This window comes from Pollicipes pollicipes, unplaced genomic scaffold (assembly GCF_011947565.3).
Source record: "Pollicipes pollicipes isolate AB1234 unplaced genomic scaffold, Ppol_2.1 Scaffold_4295;HRSCAF=5057_pilon_pilon_pilon, whole genome shotgun sequence".
NCBI lineage: Eukaryota > Metazoa > Arthropoda > Thecostraca > Pollicipedomorpha > Pollicipedidae > Pollicipes > Pollicipes pollicipes.
This window is the reverse complement of record NW_023596461.1, coordinates 2,813,646-2,835,156: the sequence shown is the minus strand read 5'-3', so window position 1 is coordinate 2,835,156 and position 21,511 is coordinate 2,813,646. Positions and strand designations below refer to the sequence as shown.

Below are 21,511 nucleotides of genomic sequence, written 5' to 3'. Positions count from 1 at the left end.
CTGATGGTGTCGGTGCCCTCACGAGGAGCCGCCGGGGAGCCCAGCCGTCAGCCCGCGCCCAATCCGCCTGATGTAGTGGCCGCATGGCCGTCTGAGGTATTCATAACTCAAGTGGAAGCACGACGTGCTATCAACCGTAATCGTCTTGGCTGCGGCTCTCGATCGTTGACCTTGCCGCAAGGTCACGGACTCGGGGTGCTGAGCTGAACGCTCGCGGCCTCTGGCTCAGGTTTAGGTTTGAGCTAATAGCTCTTCAGCCATCTCGTTCCTTCCCATCGACAGCTTTCAAGAGATTGCTCTTGGATGCGACCCTGATGTAGAATTACTCCACGGCTGTCGGGCATCTACGATCCTGAAATTCACGCGGCCGCCGTAGCCGCCGAATGACACAGAAACGTTAAAGCGTAGGGTTAGGTGCCTCCGCGGACTGTGTATCGTCGCTATTTGGTGGGTGATCTCAGCCTGTCATCGATCCAGGGCGCCGTCGAACGCTGCGGACGCTCTCTCCCCCTGCTCTCCGCGCGGACGGATGTGCCCGTTCACAGCGCTCCGGCTCCAGATCACCCGTCACCTTTCAGGCATAGCTGTCGCCAGCGAGGCAGTCGAGGACGCCTTAACGTCACGTCGGAGGCGAAATTCTATTTAGTTGCTGTGTCGCAATCCTCTCGCACTCCATCTGACTGAATATCCCGCGCCCGTCCACAAAACGGGTTGTCAGCCTTCTTTCTGCCTCGTGTGCTGGCGAAGTCGACGTGGCATTTCGTGGGCCTCGTGCGGGACTTGTCGGTGGCATTTCGTGGGCCTCGTGCGGGGCTTGTCGGTGGTATTTCGTGGGCCCCGTGCGGGACTTGTCGGTGGCATTTCGTAGGCCTCGTGCGCGACTCGTCGGTGGTATTTCGTAGGCCTCATGCGCGACTTGTCGGTGGTATTTCGTAGGCCTCGTGCGGGACTTGTCTGTGGCATTTCGTGGGCCTCGTGCGGGACTTGTCGGTGGTATTTCGTGGGCCTCGTGCGGGACTTATCGGTGGTATTTCGTGGGCCTCGTGCGGGACTTGTTGGTGGCGTATTGCGTTCACCCGGCCGGACATTTGTCGGTGATTTGTCTCCCGCATGCCGTTTCTCGCAGTTCAAGGACCGGACTGAAGGCATGCTGGGCACAGGAAAAAGTGCAGTCTGCTGGCACGTCCACATTTTGCCTTACCCATAGGCATGAAAGTCGCCGAAACTCTGAACGTAATTGTAATGCGGAGACGGATAAATGCTAAATCGCGGCATTAGGCTTACGATTTTCAGGAAGCCTCTGTCATGTTCCCCACTGCTCGCAGCGCATGCTGTTGTAAATTGTCGTAAAAGACCAGTGAAGCGAGAGTCAGAGTCAGCACACCGCAATCGACTAAACATAAATGCAAAGACGAAAACAGGAAGAAGACATTAACTGGATGCTCAAAACTGGTCCCCCCATATCCCATCTGCTTAACCGTTTCCTTGCAGCATTTACGGAGCACGGCACTTAGCAACACGCCGGTCAGTAGCAGCACGACATGCTCCAAGAACTTGATGAGGCGGAGCGTCCCATGCCGTGGGGAGCTGCGTGCCGTCAGACCAGGATGAGCTGTGCGTGACGGTCTGATCGGTTCTGTTCAGGTGCGTCGCCTGGGGCGGTGTCGCCGCAGCCATCGCCAGCGTTCGGCCGGGGCATGCGTCTGACGCCCAGCACGCTCGAGGCGTCACCAGCCTCCACTTGCGACCGCCACTTCTTCCAGGGCTTTGACGACTCCCGGTCATACACAGGTGAGCACGAAATGACATCCGCCGTCTGACAGATGGTGAAGTCCATGGCACCCATAGCTGCTCCCTCTCCCCTCCATCCCCTCTCTCTCTCTCTCTCTCTCTCTCTCTCTCTCTCTCTCTCTCTCTCTCTCTCCTCTCTCTCTCTCTCTCTCATCTCTCTCTCTCTCCTCTCTCTCTCTCTCTCTCTCGCTCTCCTCTCTCTCTTCTCTCATCTCTCTCTCTCTCTCTCTCTCCTCTCTCTCTCCCTCGCTGTATCCTCCTTCCGCTGCAATGAGAAAGAGCATCACGTCACCATTAGCATCCGCTCTGCCCATCCAGTCTGAATTGGCTGGAAACAGACAGAACGCCCGGGAACGGGAAATAATTATTTCCAGGCTAGTCGCCTCCGCGGAATCCATCTGAGTGACACGTTGAATGGGGCGAAGTTCAGTGGACTAATTACCTTAGGTGAATGTTATCCCTTGAGGGGGTTGTAGCTAGAATGAATTGGGTTGATTAGACTAATTACAGATGTCTTACAATCAGACTAGCTTAGTCGTTGTCTTTGTTAAGTGCAGGGGGTTCCCGCAGGAATACTTGAGCGACAGCGCCCGTAGACGCTTGGGAGCGAATGCCACTTAGCCACGCTGCTCACTTGACTTAGCAACTGAGCTGAAAAGGCGTGCCAAGTGCTGGGGGCAGCATTCCTGCTTTTTGCACCCAAGTATAGGTGAATTTGTTGATTGAATGAGGTAACTGATGTGCGCAACGCTGAATTCCAGAGACGTGTACCACAAGACGTCCCCGGTATTCCCTGCTTTGCGGCTTGCTTGAAGTGTACACTCGTGCGAAAATGTGACGTGCGACAAAAGCATTCCCTAAACTCTGCTCTTTGATTTCACATTGCCTTTGCTTTACTTTTATTTCCATAACCGTCACTTTACGAGAGTTCACTCAAAATCATCATGTCGCACGCACGGAACGCAGTGTTCTCTCGCACGCAGTCTATATTACCTAGCTTTCCTGGTGCAAAGTATCGAGCACCACGGCGTGCGGGAGTCCATTCCAGTGGTTCACATTATTCATGCATCGTTTCGGCTCTAAATGCATATATCTAAGCGTTGGACTGTGGCTACATCCTTCCCTCTTCACAATACTTGTGTCGAATGCTCCAAAAAGCCCATCGGGGTCCTACGTATCCACATTTACGTATGTGTGCTTCATTGACTTCCGCTCCCTACTGATTACCCTGACCGACCGTGTCCGGCAGGTCCTCCGCCATTGAGCGCGGATCCGACCCCCTCCTGACTCCCCTGACCGTGCCTGACAGGTCCTCTGCCACCAAACACCAGCCCGTCCCCCTACTGCCTCGCCGGTTGTGTTCAGCAGGTCCTCTGCCACTGAACGTCAGTCCGCCCCCCCCCCCCCCCCCCACACCCTACTGACTCACCTAACCGTGTCTGGCAGGTCCTCTGCCACCAAGCACCAGTCCGTCCCCTACTGTCTCGTCTGTTGCTTTCGGCAGGTCCTTTGCCACTGAGCGCCAATCCGCCCCCCCCCCCCCCCCACCCTATTGACTCATCTGACCGCGTCCGGCAGGTCCTCTGCCACTAAGCGCCAGTCCGTCCTACCACCGGCCGTGCAGCCGGCCGTGCAGCCCGAGCCAGCTGTCGCGTGACGCGCCACAGGATCTGCTGATGGCCGAGATCCGGCGGCTGCGCGAGCGGCTGACCGAGCTCGAGGGCGAGAACCACTCCATGAGCGTCAAGCTGAGCCAGCAGCAGTGGGAGGTGGAGCACCGGCTGGCCGAAATCGAGATGCAGATCTGCGGCGGCAGTTCGGTCGGCAGCAACAGCGAGGACAACGAGAAGAACCAGGAGTCTGCTATCTGAGCCCCGGGTTGTGGGCGGCGGCGCGCGCCGGCCACCTGGACGGGAGGTCCGAGCGCATCTGCATGACTGGCAAATCCGGCGTGGGCAGACCCGGTCTGGGCAGATCCGGTTTGGGCAGATCTCGGTCAGGGCAGATCCGGCGTGGGCAGATCCAGTCTGGGCAGATCCGGCGTGGGCAGACCCGGTTTGGGCAGATCCGGTGTGGGTAGATCCGGTGTGGGCAGACCCGGTCTGGGCAGACCTGATCTGGGCAGACCTGATGTTGGCAGATCCAGTGTGGGCAGACCCGGTTTGGGCAGATCCGGTTTGGGTAGACCCGGCTAATATGATGATATCTGGGCGTCACTGACGCAGTTCGAACGGGCAGACACCATCGTCTCGTGACAACGGCGCGGGTCCCAGAGGAAGACATCGGGGCCTCGCGGTCCATGGGCTCAGCATGAATCGGAAGGCATTTACGTCTGTACTTCCTTGGCACAGCTTCCACAGATATCAATACCTTGACTTCCGCGGTCCAGTTCATGACAATGTGACAATGTGAGAGCCACCCATCGAAGCGTCAGCTTCCCGGCGTCGGGTTCTCGTTGGACTGAGGTGATCACAGTCCACCTTCGCAACGCGTCACAATCTCGTGCGGTGCCTGCTGTTCGGTCGTTCCTCCACTGGGGTGATCAGTCGCCAGGTTGCACGCGCCTGGGGCAGGCCAGAGCCGCCGCTACCGGAGCACTCAAGGCACCGCTCTTGGAACGGCGGCGCCGGGCGGCACTGGAGCGCCGTTCGCCACCGCCGGCGCGCCGGACAATGATCGGAGTTGGATGTGATGGGCGGCCTTACGAGGCCTGGCCGACGCCGCGCCGCAATTGGATCGCCGCGGCGGCCGCCTCCAGGCGACTTCGATTTGGCATGGATGCGCCCCAGTGCCCTTGAAACAGAAACGACGTGGCGAGAGGCCATCAGATAGGCCGAGGCCGCTGGATCAAAACGGTTCACTCATTCGGCTATTCGTCCGGCCGATCGTGGGCTCGGAGCACGAGCGAGAGCGCTCGTACCCCACAGGGCTTTGGATCAGACGCTGCACGCCCACGCTGGCGCTGCTTCTCCGGCGAACGCGCAGCGCAGAAGAGCGCCGCGCACCGGGCAGTGAGCGCGCGCCACGGCCCGGTTGTGACCTGCTCTGCGTTAGTACACAGACGCGGCCGGCCGACGGTGACGCTCCAGCTGGGCGCCGCCGACCGACTGCCGCCCCATGGTCCCGCACCGCACCTGCTCGGGGTCGTAACCCTCCGTCGTCGTGACCCGGCGCTCACCGCGAGACTGACTCGCCGGCTGCCGCTGGTCGCAGCCCCAGCCGAGGTTGAGCCCAGCCCACCGCTCGGCGTCTGGTGACGTCACCGGTTACCGCCAGCGACCGACGCTTGCCCGCGCTGCGCCGCCAAGGCGACGGCAGCGGCCGGTCTGTTTTGAATAGTCGGCGGCTGGTCGTGAGCTGGGAGGCTGTTTGTCACGGTCGGACGGCGACGCCTCGTCCGTCTGAGCAAGGGTAGCCCGCATCTCCGTCGCTGTGAGGCGGTACCGCCGACCCCCCGCCCGACCGTTGGTGGGGGAGGGCTGGGCGGGTGCAGGATAATGCAGAGTGACAGTGACGGTCCGTCCGCACGACTTGCTGCGTCATCAGTGAAACGCTGCGAGCCTGGCGTCGGAGAGCGGGGCTCGCGAGCTGTGGGGGACGGGCGGGAGACGGGTCCGGCCCCTGCTCAGCGGGCGGAGCCGGTACACGTGCGCAGTTGGGTCAAGCTGAGCCGGCCGACGGCGCCAGTCTGCACACTGCTGCGACAATCAGTCTCGGACTGCTCATAACGACGGCCCGGGAGTGGCTCGCCCGGTCGGCCGCGGCCGCTGCGGCCAGTCCGCAAGAGGGGGAGAACGGCGCCGGACGAGCAGAGACTCCGATCCGTCCGGGTTCCCAGGGCGCCGTGCCTCGCCGCCGCGGCAAGTGCGCCGCTGGAGGGCGGGCCAGCGGCGCCTGTGGCCAGCCGAGTTGCCTGAGGCTTACGGCGGGCGCGAGGCCTGACGCCGGAGGCGGTGACTGGCCGCCTGATCAGCTGAGCGTCCGCCTGGGGCAGCGGTGGCTGCGAGCCCTGCCGGTTGTGATACGGACGCGTGGGTCGCTCCAGTTCGGAGACGTCTAGCGGCATAGCGGTGCTCCTCTCTGGCACCGGCCGCATTTGTCTGCGCCGCCGATCTTACACCAATCAAAAGTGGTCGCGCGCGAATTTTTCCATTAGAGCGCGCGGCACTGCACTGAGGTATGGTCTGTCGGTAAGGCGACGGGCGGGCGGCGCCCGTGACGAAAGTGGCGCGTTTGAGGCGATCCTTGTACATACCAATGCTTCGTCTTATCATTGTTACAAATCACTTTCAATTTTGTCATTCATTTGTTGTGAAATATGATCGAATCTTGTTTTTCAATCAATACAAATTGGTTGTAATACCGTCCGGTGTTTCTTCAAGCGTCAAACGCATTTTGAAGGCGACGGAGGCCAACTGTGTGGCAAGACATCAGTTATGCGGCCAACGGGACAAGCAGTTTTAAAAGTCCTTGGGTGAAAACATTATTTCTGGAATAGATTGGACACATTGTCACAGCGGCACAAGTCCACATGATTGAATGCCACGTGATTACCCGGTAATTGTTCTACGTATGACGACAGCATGATGAACAAAACAAGGCCGAACTATTGATAACGCTGATCACTGACATCATCAAACTTCGCAGCACGGAACATCAGAAACGTTGCATGCCATTTCGTTCGTAATACCTGCATTTCGATTGGCTGCACAATCTCGGGCTGGAGGGTGGCTATAAATCAGTTACTGACCATGCCCTGTATTGTTTGAGGTGGAACAGTATACCACACCCCCTCTATCCAGACGCGATGATGTACGTCAAGCACAGCGAGCTCCCTCAAAGAAGAACCAGTCACCTCGTCTCCACGCCCTTCTTTCAGACAGGTGGCATTAATGATGGAGTATTTATCAATGCACGCTATAGCTGATGGTTTAGTATGTATACCCCGTGTGTGTACTTAACGCTGATTTGCCAACATTAGTGCTCACCACACCCATTCCAATTTAGCATCATATTCATACTGTTGGAGACTGAAGAAACTGATCTTTTGTCTACGGACGTAAAGTCCATCAAATATTGTTCGGAGGCAAGGGTCCTAGAACGTACCAAACCTTGGGCGGGCCAAATCTCTTTTCGAATGCATTCCTTCCATGTATCACAACCGAGTTGATTTTCTCCATCTTCACAAAAATGGGACGCCCCCCCCCCCTCGCGTCCCCTCCCACCTGCTCCCACGTCTACGTCGGACATTTCCCCAAGCTTTCCGTCCACTTGAAACGACCATTCAGAAAACCATAACACCAGCCGACTGCACCGTCGATACGAGCTCAGTTTAGACTGTACTGCAGAACTTCGCTGCAAGGCGGGTCACGACTCTCCGAGCTACCGCTCGCACGGGCCGCCGGTTCGCTGCAGACCACGCCGGCCAGGCGAAAACAAGTGTTAAGCAACTTCTGTGTGTTGTGGTGAGAAATCAACTACCAGAGGGGAAGACTTCCCGGATCGGTTGCTGGGACGTCATTAACACCTCCATGCGTCTCGCCATCGGTTGTAAGGCAGTGCTAATGGTGCTCTAGCTTTGTTCCCCACGTCCAGCGGGTAAGAGTGCTGACCGCCCTCATTTTCGCTTGCATATCATTGCACGAAGGCGCATTTTTGCGATGTTCTCGGTTGACTTGGTTTTCATCATGATAACGTGCCCAATGCTTTTATTGCGATAGCTGAACTGAATGACCTTCACACTCATGATCCCAGCAGATGATAATCGCAGTCCGCAGTCTAAGATGGTACAGTGCTTGCGAAATGTAAAGAATACTATGTGCTCAACTGAATTAAGATAATCTCCTCACATAAGTTATATGCGTGAGAATCGTTAATAACGATGTATTTTGAATGAGTTTGGGGAACTGAACAGTGAAAAAACGGGGGGGGGGGCAAAGCCTTCCCCAACTGAATAGGAAACTAAGCCCCTGCTCCATACATCACTATAATAGTGCCCAGCATCAGCAGCGTAACGCCTGCTTTCTCCGAACAACGACGCCTGTACACCACGCATATACCGAGTATTACATGTCCTGCAGCGCCCAGCCAGGGCGCGGCACGACACCTGAAAAAGGCAGGTACGTGTGCCTGAGCGGTGGAAGGCTGCGGTGGCCTCTCGAAGCCTGGCTCACAGCAGCGGACGTCTGCGCCGGAGCCACTTCAGCCCAGCTTATCCACTGCCTGGATCGTCGAAATGCGGAATGATTGCTTTACCGTTCATAACAGCCATATTAAACGTGTCTCAGTGCCTGAGAAGCTGTCTAGCACGTCAAAACCTGAACAAGTCGTGGTGTTGTGGCGTTGTTTTCAAGAAGCGGCTAGTCTCCATGATCTTCAGCATTCTTGGGCTGTTGGAAGCTTGTCTCAGCCGCGCCTCCGGTAGCACTATGCGGCAATTATAGTAAGCGGTAACGAGAGAGATATGATAATGCCGATAACCAATCCAGGGATGACCCCAGCGTCGATGCACGACCATGAGATAGTCATTCGAAAGGAAACTAATCACAAATGGCCACCCGGAGCAGACGCCACGGAAGTCCCTGCAGGTTACACCTTGGGCCGAGGGATGGCATTTGTGTAAGCCCACAGAAACGCATGCGAGTACCAGCGATAAGACAACGGAGATAACCTATGGTGGTAACACACCAGCCGCGCTTCGGCGGCGTGACGAGTCTCACCGCTCGCGCCAGCGGGGGGTCACATGACCGGTGTGCCTGGGAAGCGCCGGGCGCCGTTCGAAGGGCGGCAGCGGCGGCGCGCTCCACCCGGTCTGTCACCTCCGGTGGTCAATACCCGGCGCGACACCCCGTGACCCGGTGACGTCACTGGGGTGCGCCGGCAGCAGCTGGCCGCTCGGCTGCAGCCCGGCTGGTGGCCCGCCGGCTCAACGCCGGAGGTGATCGCCCGTCGCCTCTCAGAAGCACGGCCATGCTGGAGACGCGGGTGCGACGCGCGGGGCACCGCCGGCGCATCCGTCCGCCAGGTCAGCTCAGGGCTAGCGAGGCTTACGACAGTCAAAAGGTGCAGCCCCATGGGAGGAACCAGAGCCGTTATCGCGTCTGCTTCTTGAGCACAAGCTGGCACACTGCACAGCTTCAGCCGGAGAAACAAGAGGCCAGTAACCACATCGTGTCCTAGCTTTGTCTGTGATTACGACGCGTCCGCGCCAGGAGCGCCGCTGCCGCGCCGGGACAACGTCCGGTTCGCAGACGGTCTGCCGTCCGGCGGCGGCCGCTCGCGGTCCCGAATTCGCTCAGTCCGGCCGCGGCGAAAACAGCGCCAACAAAGGGGATCTCGACCGCGTCGTCTCCATTATTTTTCATCCGCCTGCCGCCTGTCTGCGATCCGTCAGGTCCCAGAACTGTTGATGTGTTTGGTGGTTTAAGCATGCCTCTCCGGCGCCCTTTTTCCTGCTCGAGTGGAACGAACGTCCGACGCAATAAGCACGTCACGTAAACACCGGCTGCTGGCGGAGATGACAACACGCCAGCTCTGAGGCCTAGCCGCCTTTGTGATGCACCGTTTCGATGCAATGTACTGTAGTGAGAACCGCGCCTGCTAGGCACCGCAAGCCCGGAAGCCTCTACGTGCACGCCGACCGTCTCTCGCCAGCATGAAGCCTCTTTCCGCTGAGTGGAATCAATTGGGGGTGGGACGTGGCCACGCCTCCTTCAAGATGGCCAAAGTCGGGTAAAAAATAAGACAGCTCTGGAGTTGGAAGAAAATTAGGGCAACTTTTACTGACGCGAGTTTGTTTTAAACGCTTCTTGAAGTCAAGAGCAAAGCTAAAGGCAGCTGAGGTAGAAAGTAAAGAGGTTGAGGTGAGTGAGACGGAGTTCGAGGGGTCCGCAAATCAGGACACCAGCAAGGCAAGCGTTCTGGATGAACCCCTGAGTGGCAGTGCCCGCAGGCGGGCAGCGCAGGCCACCCGGCTAGGTCAAACAGGAGAACAAATCTTCCGCTACGAGCCACACCGCCGCAACCAGGTGGGAATGGCACCTTTCACGGCCGGCATGGCCACTCGAAAGAAGTGGTACAAGGGGCGCGGCACAACTGTGTGACCGAGAGGACTCAGTTCAGGTCACGCGTCGTCACTAGCGCGTCATGCCGCGCGGTGACAAATACCTGAGACGCGCGTAACGCTTCTGACCTTAGCAGATCAGGGTATGGAATGTGTGCTCAGCAATCATCGATCAGTTTGCAGCGATTAGGGATATTGTGAACTGGTTTTAACATCTACATCGTAAATGATTTGTGACGTTTATTTGCCTGGATGCATAAGCCGCGTGTCCTTCAAAAGGGTACGGGACCAAAGGTCTGGTACCACTTAAATGCTGAAGCACGCGACGTCAGCTTACGCTTCCCTTCACCATTATGGTGCGGCGGAGCCCTTTGTTTGGTGACATTTTCAGTGTCGGTCGGCCCTTACTGCGCCGCAGAACAAAGCGTACCAGGCCCCAGGTCAGTCCTTCAGCGGCGCGGCAGCGCGGGTCAAGTGATGCGAACAGGCCGCGTCTGCCTCGCTCTCCGTGCGTTCAAAAACGGAACCGGAGCACCTCCAGCGGCCGGGGGCACGGTGCAATTCGGGCCGTCTCTGTGCGACCGATGAGCGGTACAACTCGAGCCGCCTCTGTGCGACCGACGTGCGGTACAACTCGGACCGTCTCTGTGCGACCGATGTGCGATACAACTCGGGCCGCCTCTGCGCGGCCGACGCGCGGCACAGCTCGGGCCGTCTCTACGCGGCCGATGTGCGATGCAACTCGAGCGGCCTCTGCGCGGCCGACACGCGGTGCAACTCGGACCGTCTATGCGCGGCCAACGCAGCCTCCTGCGTTACGCGGCCACTGGTGCGGGCTCGGCGTTGTTGACTTGGGGACCGGCCGCGGACGGACGGCCAACTTTCCGACCGAGCGCAAGCGGAGGCGGCGGCGCGCGCCCTAGGCGTGTTGACGAACGGACGTCCGCCTGATCGAGCGACAAAGTTGTCCAAAAAATGGCGCTGACAGCACCGAGGGTGCGGAGGCAGCGCCTGACGGGGTGACGCAAGACGATACAGAGGATCAAGAAACAAAAATCAAAGCCGGAATGAGAAGAGGTGAAGGGATAGGAATGCGTACGGGGAGAGTGTGACAAACAAGGAAGCGCGAGACGTCCACACAGAACAGCGGCAACAAACGGCGGCAGCACACAAGAGCTGTACAGTAACGTGCACGCACGCCACCCGCTCTCCGGTGCCAGAGCGGCCCTGGCACGCCGGCGCGCGTCCGGGCTCAGCTGAGCCCCAGGCCTCCTGACGCGGGGTCGGGTCGGGTCGGGCCCGGCGGGTCGCAGTCCGTGCGTCGGCTGGAGCCAGTCTCGCCGGCACAGCCCCGGGCCGACGCGCGCTGGTGACGTCACACATCCGTGGCCCGGGCCATCCTCCACCGCCGTTCAGGACAACCGGCGACTCAGGCGGGACAAGTCCGGCCGCCGCGCCTGCCGATGACCGGGCTGCGTTAGGCGATGCCGGCCGGTGTGATCACGTTAGGTATGATCATGTTATGGGGTATCAGGCCAAGCGGTGCGGAAGATAACGTTAGTGACGGTGGTTAGTTGACGTACATAAAGCCGGTACATACAAACCGGCGATGACGATATTTCCACTGGGAGATTAAGACAGACATTCCTTTGGACAGGTTTCACTCGCCGTCATATGACGCCAGTCAAGCGAACGAACGACGGGAAAAATGCTATAAATATACTTATTGTACACGCACGCATGTAAACAAACAGAACGGCGTAGACGCACGCACGCACACTTCGGGCGTGACGATGGACACACCCTCCCCGCTGGCTGGGGCCGAGAAGCGACGCAGATGGTATCAGAGCACCGCACCATGGGATACGCATACGGAAACAATGGAGGCACAGCTGGCCGGCAGCCATACCGCACGCGAGGCCATGACGCGGCGGCCAACACGCGACAGCGTCTTACGGCAGGCGCGCCACCACACCCTGGCAGGACCCAATCGATCCCGCGCACACACGCGCGCGCGCGCGCGAGTAGTAGTCCGCTCACGCACAGGCGTCGCTTCCTCCGGGCGGGCCAGACCGGACCTGGCGTGTCGGTGCCGGCGCGTGGCGGGCGAGAGATGCGCCGCCGGCCGCGTCACCACCCGTCGAGCGGCGCCCCCGCCCCAGACGGCAATCAAGCGGAGCACGCGATCGCCGCCGGCCCGGCCGCGGCCGGACGGCCGCTCGCCGGCCGGGAGAGCCCGTCAGCTGAAGTGGGAGCCGATCGCCAGCGGCCCGGCTGAAGACGGACGACCGTCGGCGCCAGGGCGGCCCTGCGGCGATCACGTGTGTGGGACGAGGGGAGGGGAAAGGACACCGTGTGGCGGCGGCGGGCGCGTGACTGACCCGCGGCGCCGCCGGCAGCCTGGAGCAGACCACCAGCGGCACGACGGACGGCCGGCCGTGGGCGCACTGCAGCGGCAGCCGACAGTCGGCCAGCTGGACCAACAGCTGGGTGCAGGCCGCCGGCGGCAGCGGGTCCCCGAACCGGACGGCCGCTGCCGGGCACGCAGCGCGCGCAGTCAGCTGTTAGCGGCGGGACGCGGGACAAACGCGGTGCCGCCGGCCGGTGCTGTACGGCTGGGCAGCACAGCTGTCTGCATCTCGCCATCATTGCAATGCCCCATGACAAAGCTTTGTTACGGAATGCTGGATAAGCGCACTCTAGGCCATGTCATCGGGAACATATGTATTGGGGCCTGGCGCAGTGCAAGACCGTGGCAGGAGTGGTGTCACGTACACGCGCTAAAGCCATGTGCTCATCTACATAAGACTACGCGCGAAAAAGTCCCAGAAACACCGGTTCCGTGCCTTTGTTACATAATGACAGATGCTTGTTTTGCAGGCCTCGGCAGTGGTGAAGCAGGGTTAAACGTACGGCCCATTTACAATAATGGAAATACACGCTGGTCATTGCTATAAATTAGGGGCAACTGACCCGCCACGCAAACCCTGGTGCGCCATGACACTGAAATGGCTCACTCAGTGGGGTCACCAGCCAGCAATAGCCGTTTAGCCTGATAATTTTCCCAAAAACACGTGGCACCGGCGTGCCGGTCGGACCTAAAATAGGAATCTTATCACAGCATCTCTGCTATCGCCGCCGCAGTGCCAGGCTGTAAATCCGAAGGGGGCTAACTTAATAAGACACCCGAGCTGCCGAAATGACCGAGTAGACTTATGAACGCGTATATTAATTAGGCATCAGATTCATGTGAAGCGGGCACGAACTGAACGTTTCGCGGCCCGGTGAACCGTTCCGTGGACATCAACTCACGCTGGGTGTCCCGATAAAGCCTGACCAGACCGTGATACAATATTCTAAATCGACGATGCTGTCACCCAGCGGAAATGAGGCGGTGCAGACCTCATTGAGACACACTTCTAACGTCGAAACTTTGATCTAAGGAAGTCTTTGAATCAAGCGGTGGCTAAATTCGGCTGAAAACGAATTTGACTGACGCACCCAGTGATTAAATTCACCAGAAAAGTATCTGAAATATCGACAGGCCCGCCGGGTAGCACAGAGCATTTTAAGTATTAATTTTGCTCAGGCGGACCACTTCCCCTAAGTCACGTTAAACTTGAGAGAGAGAGGAGAGAGAGAGAGAGAGAGAGAGAGAGAGAGAGAGAGAGAGAGAGAGAGAGAGAGAGAGAGAGAGAGAGAGAGAGAGAGAGAGAGAGAGAGAGAGAGAGAGAGAGAGAGAGAGAGAGAGAGAGAGAGAGAGAGAGAGAGAGAGAGAGAGAGAGAGAGAGAGAGAGAGAGAGAGAGAGAGAGAGAGAGAGAGAGAGAGAGAGAGAGAGAGAGAGAGAGAGAGAGAGAGAGAGAGAGAGAGAGAGAGAGAGAATATATATATAGGTATATATATATATATATATATATATATATATATATATATATATATAATATATATATATATCTATATATATATATAGTAATTATATATATGTGTATATATATTATATGTGTATATATATTACCATATATATATATATATATATATATATATATATATATATAATATTGAGCTATGTGGTGAGTGTCGGGAGAGTGTCGCAAAATCTCGTGTCGCGTCGGTGCGGTGCTGTGATAGCGTAAGGTATATATATATATATATATATATATATATATATATATATATATATATATATATATACCTTACGCTATCACAGCACCGCACCGACGCGACACGAGATTTTGCGACACTCTCCCGACACTCACCACATAGCTCAATATATATATATATATATATATATATATATATATATATATATATATATATATATATATACATATATTAAACATTGCATAGCATGGGTAGCAGTCACTACCATTGACGTAGTTTTAAATACATCTCGATGCATTGCACATCATCATCAGGACGAGAACAACGGTTTGAGTTCAATAAAGCCACAATGAAATATTAAGCATTTAATTGACATCGCTAGACATGACAACGGTCACAGTTAACGCAATTCAACGCGGCCTATCTGCGCATAAACAGGACGGCTTTCGAAAAAAAAATCACACGATGAACTTTTTTGACTCCGTGTGAACAAGGCTACCTTACGCTTCGCAAAGGATATGCAGACCCGATGGCATTCAATGGCGCCTTTTTGGTGAATATGAAGTGATTCTCCAATCCTAGGATCGAGAAAATTGTTGCAGCGCCTTACTACGGAAGTGTTCAATGTTTAAGCGAGTGTCACATGCGAATGAATTGTTTCGGATGGCTGAAGGGTCTGGGTTTGACAGAATTCTAGATGTACGGCCAGACCTTCCCAAATGCCGCTGCACTCTGCAGTGCAAATTACGAAGCGTTGAACCCACGTAAGATACTTCACACGAAGCAAAATATTTGCACATGACTGCAGAGACAAGACATTTGGGGAGCTTGTCTTTTAACTTAAAAAAGGATCCAACGGTAAAACAAAAAAGTTAAGTGAAATGCTTGGGGTGAAAAGTTTTGCTAATATGATTCTAGGAAACAGAAAAGGGGTGAACACCTTGTAGTAAGCTTGCAAGCTCATTTTAGATTTGCATCGACTTTTCCAAACTAGGGCAACACCGACTATTTGTTTCGCATTAGGACTTTTTGAACGGTTGAGGCTTTGACATATTTTGCATCAGAGAAGTTCTTAGTTAAGCAAATTGTGATTAAACGTGGGAAACCGTTTCCCTGAAAAAAAATATCGGCCAACCAAATTCGGAACACAAGAATTCATAATCGGAACTAAAACGCAAAGCTCAGTGAATAGTTGTTTTCACACCACATAGCTCAACAGCGTCGGAAATGAATGAGAAAAGGTTCAGTCCGAGACCAGTGAGCGCGAGCTTTCTATGGACAGAGGTTTCAACTTTGCCCTGTAACTTTCGAACCCGCACATCAAGGAAAAGCAGACAATTTCGCACTGTTCCTTCGCAAACTTTGCGTTATATTTTTTGGACATTAAGATAAATGAGAAAGTGATCAATATGCAATCAGGGGATTAGTTGGACGGACATTGCTTTTCGTGAAAGCACATAGATACTGGCAAAACTGGGTCCAATTGGAAGTGCCATGTGCCAAACTGTATAAAGTGCTCATATAATATATGGCAGATAAAAAGCTCAACTTAAAATATTGCTGTTCGGAATCAGAAAGCCGCCTTGCTATAGAGAGAATGGCCAATAATTTTTTGATGGATGGACCAATTCCTTTACACCAGCATCCTCCTGAACCAATTATATGCGGACAATCGGCAAACAATGGCTGCAATACCTACAGACGTCACTTCACAACAAACAACAGCTTCACCACCGATCACCAACCACACCCCTTCAACCGGCCCGCATGGTGTCGCTATCACAGCACCGCACCGACGCGACACGAGATATTGCGACACTCTCCCGCTGCTCTCCCAGCCCCTCCCCCCTCCCCCACCCGCGAACACCCCGCCGAAACTGAGCACACCGAGCAAAGCACGCGCAACACGCCGTCGTGCCCTCGGCGCCGCGGCCGACTGCCGTCAGCAGCCCTGTCTCCGCGCGGATCTGGCGGGAGACGTCATCCGCCCAGAGCGGCCCTCCTTTACACGCGACTTGATTAGAACGCATGGCCGACGAGCGGCGCTCAGGGGAACGGCGCTTGACGGAACGACAGACGTCGGCCGCGACAAAGCGGGGTCATACCGGCACGGCGCCGGCGGGGGCCGCGAGAGCTCCGGCTCCGGCGAGGCCGGCGGGCCGGCGAGCAGCTGGCTAAAGTGCCGGAACAACGACCGGCGGAGTGGCCTCAGAGGGGCACGCCGCCGACCGGCCGTCTGGAGAGCGGTCCAGAGTGGGCGACGGCAGCGGTGAGAGGCCCAGATTGTGCGCCAGGAATCGAAACAGGCAAGTTGGAGACCGGTGCACAGAGTGATTACGGTAACGTTTCACAGACTGTTTTGTCGGGCACCTGCGGTCATAAGCTAAGAGTTGGTGAGTCAGGTACACCGGAAGACAAAGGTTTAGTCTGACTGGTACCCACCGTGACAGATCGCTGCTGGGGGTACGCCAGGCAACCACATGATGAAGCTTATCAGTGATCGGTCTACCACTGCCCGCAGCGTCAAGCTACGGACCGCTAGACCAGGAACCAAAAACACGGCTCAGGGACTGCTTCACCAGTAGCCTACAGGCACAGGTGCGTGCCATGAGGCAGCCACCACAGAAACTGCAAAACACGGCAACGGAGCGGCTGGTCAGGACGTCACAGCGCCAGTCACGTACAGCGGCAGGCCATCGAGTTGAAGACGTCGAGCAGGGCGCGCGGCAGGGCGGCCGAGGCGCCGTGACACTCGGCCAGCCCGTCGGCCAGCTCGGTAAGCACGGACACCGCCCGATGCGCTGTCCAGCTCCGCTTCGCCCGTTCGCATAGGCCGGCCGGCACAGACAGAAGGCGACACGACGGTGGCGCCAGCTGACGTTCGGATGGTGCTGTCACCTGTCGGCAATGGCGAACACGAGCGCATGCAGTCGGCCGCCCAAAAAAACTCTCAAGGTGATGGCATAGACAAAATAACCCTGTAGGGTGCAAAACAAGATAAATTTGCGGATAATTTGAACTAGGGTATACCTTTTTCATGTATCTAGCACCTTAAATAAATTGAAAAACCCGGTGCTTGGCAAAATAACGGCCCAATCGAGACTACTTGTGACGAAAAATACATACCTCCGCCTGATCATCGTCCAGTAGGTCACCGATCACGAAGCCAAGCCTGTCGAAGAAAATGACTCAGCTTATAGCGAGATCCCAGCCTTTGGAAGTACAACATCACGGTCGCATTCCGGCGGCACACAAGCCGTCCGCGTCTCACTTGACAAACCCACCGGGCCAGCCCCTGACGCCCGGACGCCATCCGTGGCGGCCCAAGCGGGTGCTCTCACCTGCGCACGGCCGGCCGGTGGGCCGCCAGCAGACGGCGGGCGCGCGCCGGCAGCGGCACATCCAGCGGCGGCGTCAGCTCCAGCGAACGCAGCCTGCCCGAGCCGGGCTCCGTGTGCGCGTCTGCGGAGCACAGTCGTCAGCTGCGGTGGGACGGCACACAGCCGTCAGCCGCGGTGGGACAGCGCAAAGCCGTCAGCGACGGTGGGACAGCGCACAGTCGTCAGCTACGGTGGGACAGCGCGCAGCCATCAGCAGTGGGGGGACAGCACACAGCCGTCAGCCGCGGTGGGACAGCGCAAAGCCGTCAGCGACGGTGGGACAGCGCACAGTCGTCAGCTACGGTGGGACAGCGCGCAGCCGTCAGCAGCGGGGGACAGAGCACAGCCGTTAGCCGCGGTGGGACAGCACACAGCCGTCAGCCGCGGTGGGACAGCGCACAGCCGTCAGCCGCGGTGGGACAGGACACAGCCATCAGCCGCGGTGGGACAGCACACAGCCGTAGGCCGCGGTGGGAAAGCGCAAAGCCGTCAGCGGCAGCGGGACAGCACACAGCCGTCAGCCGCGGTGGGAGAGCGCGCAGTCGTCAGCTGCGGTGGGACGGCGCACGGTCGTCAGCCGCGGCGGGACAGCGCACAGTCGTCAGCCGCGGTGCGATAGCGCGCAGCCGTCAGCCGCGGAGGGACAGCACACCGCCGTCAGCCGCGGTGGGACAGCGCACAGTCGTCAGCTGCGGTGGGACAGCGCGCAGCCGTCAGCAGCGGTGGAACAGCGCACAGTCGTCAGCTGCGGTGGGACAGCGCACAGCCGTCAGCCGCGGTGGGACAGCACACAGCCGTCAGCCGCGGTGGGAGAGCGCGCAGTCGTCAGCTGCGGTGGGACGGCGCACGGTCGTCAGCCGCGGTGGGACGGCGCACAGCCGTCAGCCGCGGTGGAACAGCGCACAGTCGTCAGCTGCGGTGGGACAGCGCACAGCCGTCAGCCGCGGTGGGACAGCACATGACGCCCGCCGGCTGCTCACACACCGCGCAAGCAAAGGAACGAGACAATGAACTGCACGCACTGCTGGCTGGAGACTGAAACGGTCGGCAGACTAGTAAGCGAAGCGCTGCAATCTTGACTCCCTGCACGAAACACGTGGGACGGTGCACGAAATGTGAGTTTTTGACGTGCATCGACAAATCAAAACCCATCACGCCTCCGCGTACCTCTGAGTATGTTCTCTAAGTTGATGCGTTCGCTGACGGCGTGCTGGTCGAACAGCAGGAGCACGTCCCCCGAGCACGCCGCGATGAACTTGTTATCTATCTGCTTGAACACCTGCCGCGGAAGGGCAGGTCACCACCGCCCAACTCCGCGCGGAGAGGCGAGAGTCGCCTCGCACTGGGGACGCCACCGAGGGAACGCCAGCAGCGAGAGCTTCATCACGCCTCTACACAACCCTACACGACGCCAAATGACCAAGAAATGACACCGGACCAAATGCAGGTGATTCCGGTCCACGAGCACATCGGGAGTGACGAAAAGTTGGCTGTCGACAACTTGTATCCGAGCCAATTTGTTGGTGTGACTCGCTCACCTGGACATTTTTCAGCATGTCGCTGGTCACGTCACACACCTGTGGCCGGGAAATGGCCGACAGGCCGGACTGAATCGTAGCGATCGGACGTTGAAACGTCCCGGCACCTGGAAAACGGCCGCCGTTAGCGCACGTCGCGTAGCGATGCCGGGGCCGACGCACGGGTACCGTGTACAGCGTTAGCCACAATGTAAAATCCTTAATTTATCACATAATGGAATCAGCACTAGAATAGAAATGATCAGAGCCCTGCAAACCGCCCCTATCTACGACCCGCAATGTTGCACCAAAGACGTGACTTCAGCCTGTCCTCACCGACCATTGCGGCTGACACCAGGTCCGGCACCTGGTCCCCGTCCGGCGGAGGACGGCTGCCGGCCTCGGGGGCGGTCTGAGCGGGCGCCGTCAGGGCGCCGTCACACTCCTTTTGCGGACCGCGGGTCCATGTCTCCGCCGGGCCCGTCACCCCGGTCGCTGCCGCCGCTCGTCCCCCGCGTCGCTCCGGCTCCGGCTCCGGCTCCGACTCCGGCTTCGGCTTCGGCTCCGGCTTCGGCTTCGGCTTCGGCTTCGGCTCCGACTCCGGCTTCGACCCCGGCCCCGGCCCCGGCCCGGGCCCGGGCCCCAGCCCCGGCCCCGGTCCCGGCCCCGGTCCCGGCCCCGGCTCCGGCTCCGGCTCCGGCTCCGGCTCCGGCTCCGGCTCCGGCTCCGGTGGCAGCTGCAGCCGACCGCGCGGCAGGAACGGTGAGAAGCCGTGCGTGAGCAGCAGCGTCTGGGCGGCCGGCCCCCAGCGGCGCGTCTCGTCCGACAGGGCGATGAGCAGCGGGCGGATGGCGCGTGACCGCGGTGGCGGCGGCGGCGCCCGGCCTGCGCTCGGCGGCGCGCGCAGGCTCGTGTGACCCGTCACGGCGTTGACGAAAACGGCGCGGCCGGCCGGATCGGTGAGCCGCTGCCAGACCGGCGGCGAGGGCTGGACTCGCGTTGGTACGGTGGGGGAGGAGTCGGCAGGGGCCGCAGCGCGCTCGCCGCCGGCGGCGGCGGGAGGAGGCTCGCCGCTGCGGAAGTCACGAGCCGCCAGCAAGGTGACGGCCACCGTCCGAACCAGCACCGACGCCTCACCATCGACGGACACGTCTGCCTGGCCGGTGCGCTGCGTCGGCTCACTGTCGCGGGCTGAGCTCCGTGGACGGGATCTGCCGGTGTCTGTGACAGGCTTCGCTGACGTCGGGACGGTGCCTGCCGGACCCTGGCCAGTGAGAGGCGCTGCGTCGGTCCCCGGGCCGTCGTCAGCTACCATCTCTCTGAGGTGGAATAGTCCTCTGCGAAAGACAGGCGCAGCGGAACCCGCTGCTGGCACCGGCATGCTCCCGATTGGGCTTCTAATGCGCTTTGCCACTGTCTGTTCTTGCCGGGCATCTTTCGTGGAAGCATTTAGCTGCCGTATTGGAGTGTGTTGAGAGCTGGCACCAGACAAATCTCCGGCTGTTTCTTTGCGGACCTCGTGGGGTGTTGTTGTGACTGCTATATGCCAAGTAGCATCTCCTGCATCAGGAGAATGTAAAGTCACGCTTGACGTCCAGTCAGCGCTGCCCCCATGGCCCTCGTCACCCAGCACTGCCGCCTCCGCCGAATCCGTGATCTGCTCGGCATCTCCACACAGAGGCGAGTCTGTACGCGATCCCGGCGCCGCCTCATCGCTGACCGCGTCCGCTCCACGTCCCGCCGTCCCCACGCCAGCTGAGCTCGCCCCTGTCGCACCCGCAGCCGTGTCCAGCGACGCCCCTGCCAGCAGCCGCAGATTGTCGGGGAGACCGGCACTGTCGGCGGTGACCGGGTGCGGCGACATGGCGTAACCCTCCGCCGGACACGGGGCCGTCCCGCGCGCCGTCTGGCTCAGGAAGAGCTCGCTGTGGGACTCGTCGCTCGTCACCTCGTCGCTGGGGGCGGAGCAAGGAGCGGTGACGGCGCCGCTGGTCCGCTCCCTGTCCACGGAGGCGTGGACTCCGCGGGCACTGTCGGGGGCCTGGGAGAAGGCGCCTGCTCCCGATTTGCCGCTATGCTGAAAGGCTTCTGAGTCATTCGCAGCGAACACTTCGCGGGTGGGACAGTGTTGGCAGTTAGTAATTGATTCTGAGCGCTTGGCACCCGCTTCCACCCAGCTGCTGTCCGATTCATCAGCATCGACCGATGTGAGTGCAACTGCCGAGCTGGCGGGTGGTAACGAGACATCAGTGCATTCCCGTGGCGAACGCTGGTCTGATGATGGGAGGGACGTCCCCTGAGAACGGTGGCCAACATCGACTTCCATCTGTAGGTCTTTTTCCGGAGAGGGCAGAAAAGACCGCTCTTCGGGGCTGATTCTAAGGTAGAAGTGCTGGGTCAACCTGACGCACTTCCTTCCCAGACGTCGGGACAGTCTGGACGGAGTACGCGCAAGAGCGCATATTTCCCCCCAAACACCAGGAGCGTCGCCAGCGACCGAGTCTAAAGTCGTCCCTCGCGTGTCCGTCTCCACACCGTTTGCTCCGGCGCGAAGCTCCACCTCGCACACCGCTGGTCCCGTCTGGCTGTCCTGGCGTAGCGCTGAGGGATCTCCACCGCCAGCGGTGACCTCACAGACTCTCGCCTGGCTCAGACTTCT

General features: G+C 58.6%; 1 protein-coding gene across 1 annotated transcript in view; it reads left to right on the top strand.

The window, feature by feature from the left end:
* LOC119096934 (cyclic nucleotide-gated cation channel alpha-3) overlaps positions 1-6,113 on the top strand; it is an 82,982-nt gene extending 76,869 nt beyond the window's left edge. The window contains exons 11-12 of the mRNA XM_037219940.1: positions 1,645-1,791; positions 3,370-6,113. Of these exons, the coding sequence (XP_037075835.1) occupies positions 1,645-1,791; positions 3,370-3,662 (440 nt within the window). The 3' untranslated portion in view covers positions 3,663-6,113. The remainder of the gene's footprint in view (positions 1-1,644; positions 1,792-3,369) is intronic.
* Positions 6,114-21,511: the final 15,398 nt, after the last annotated feature.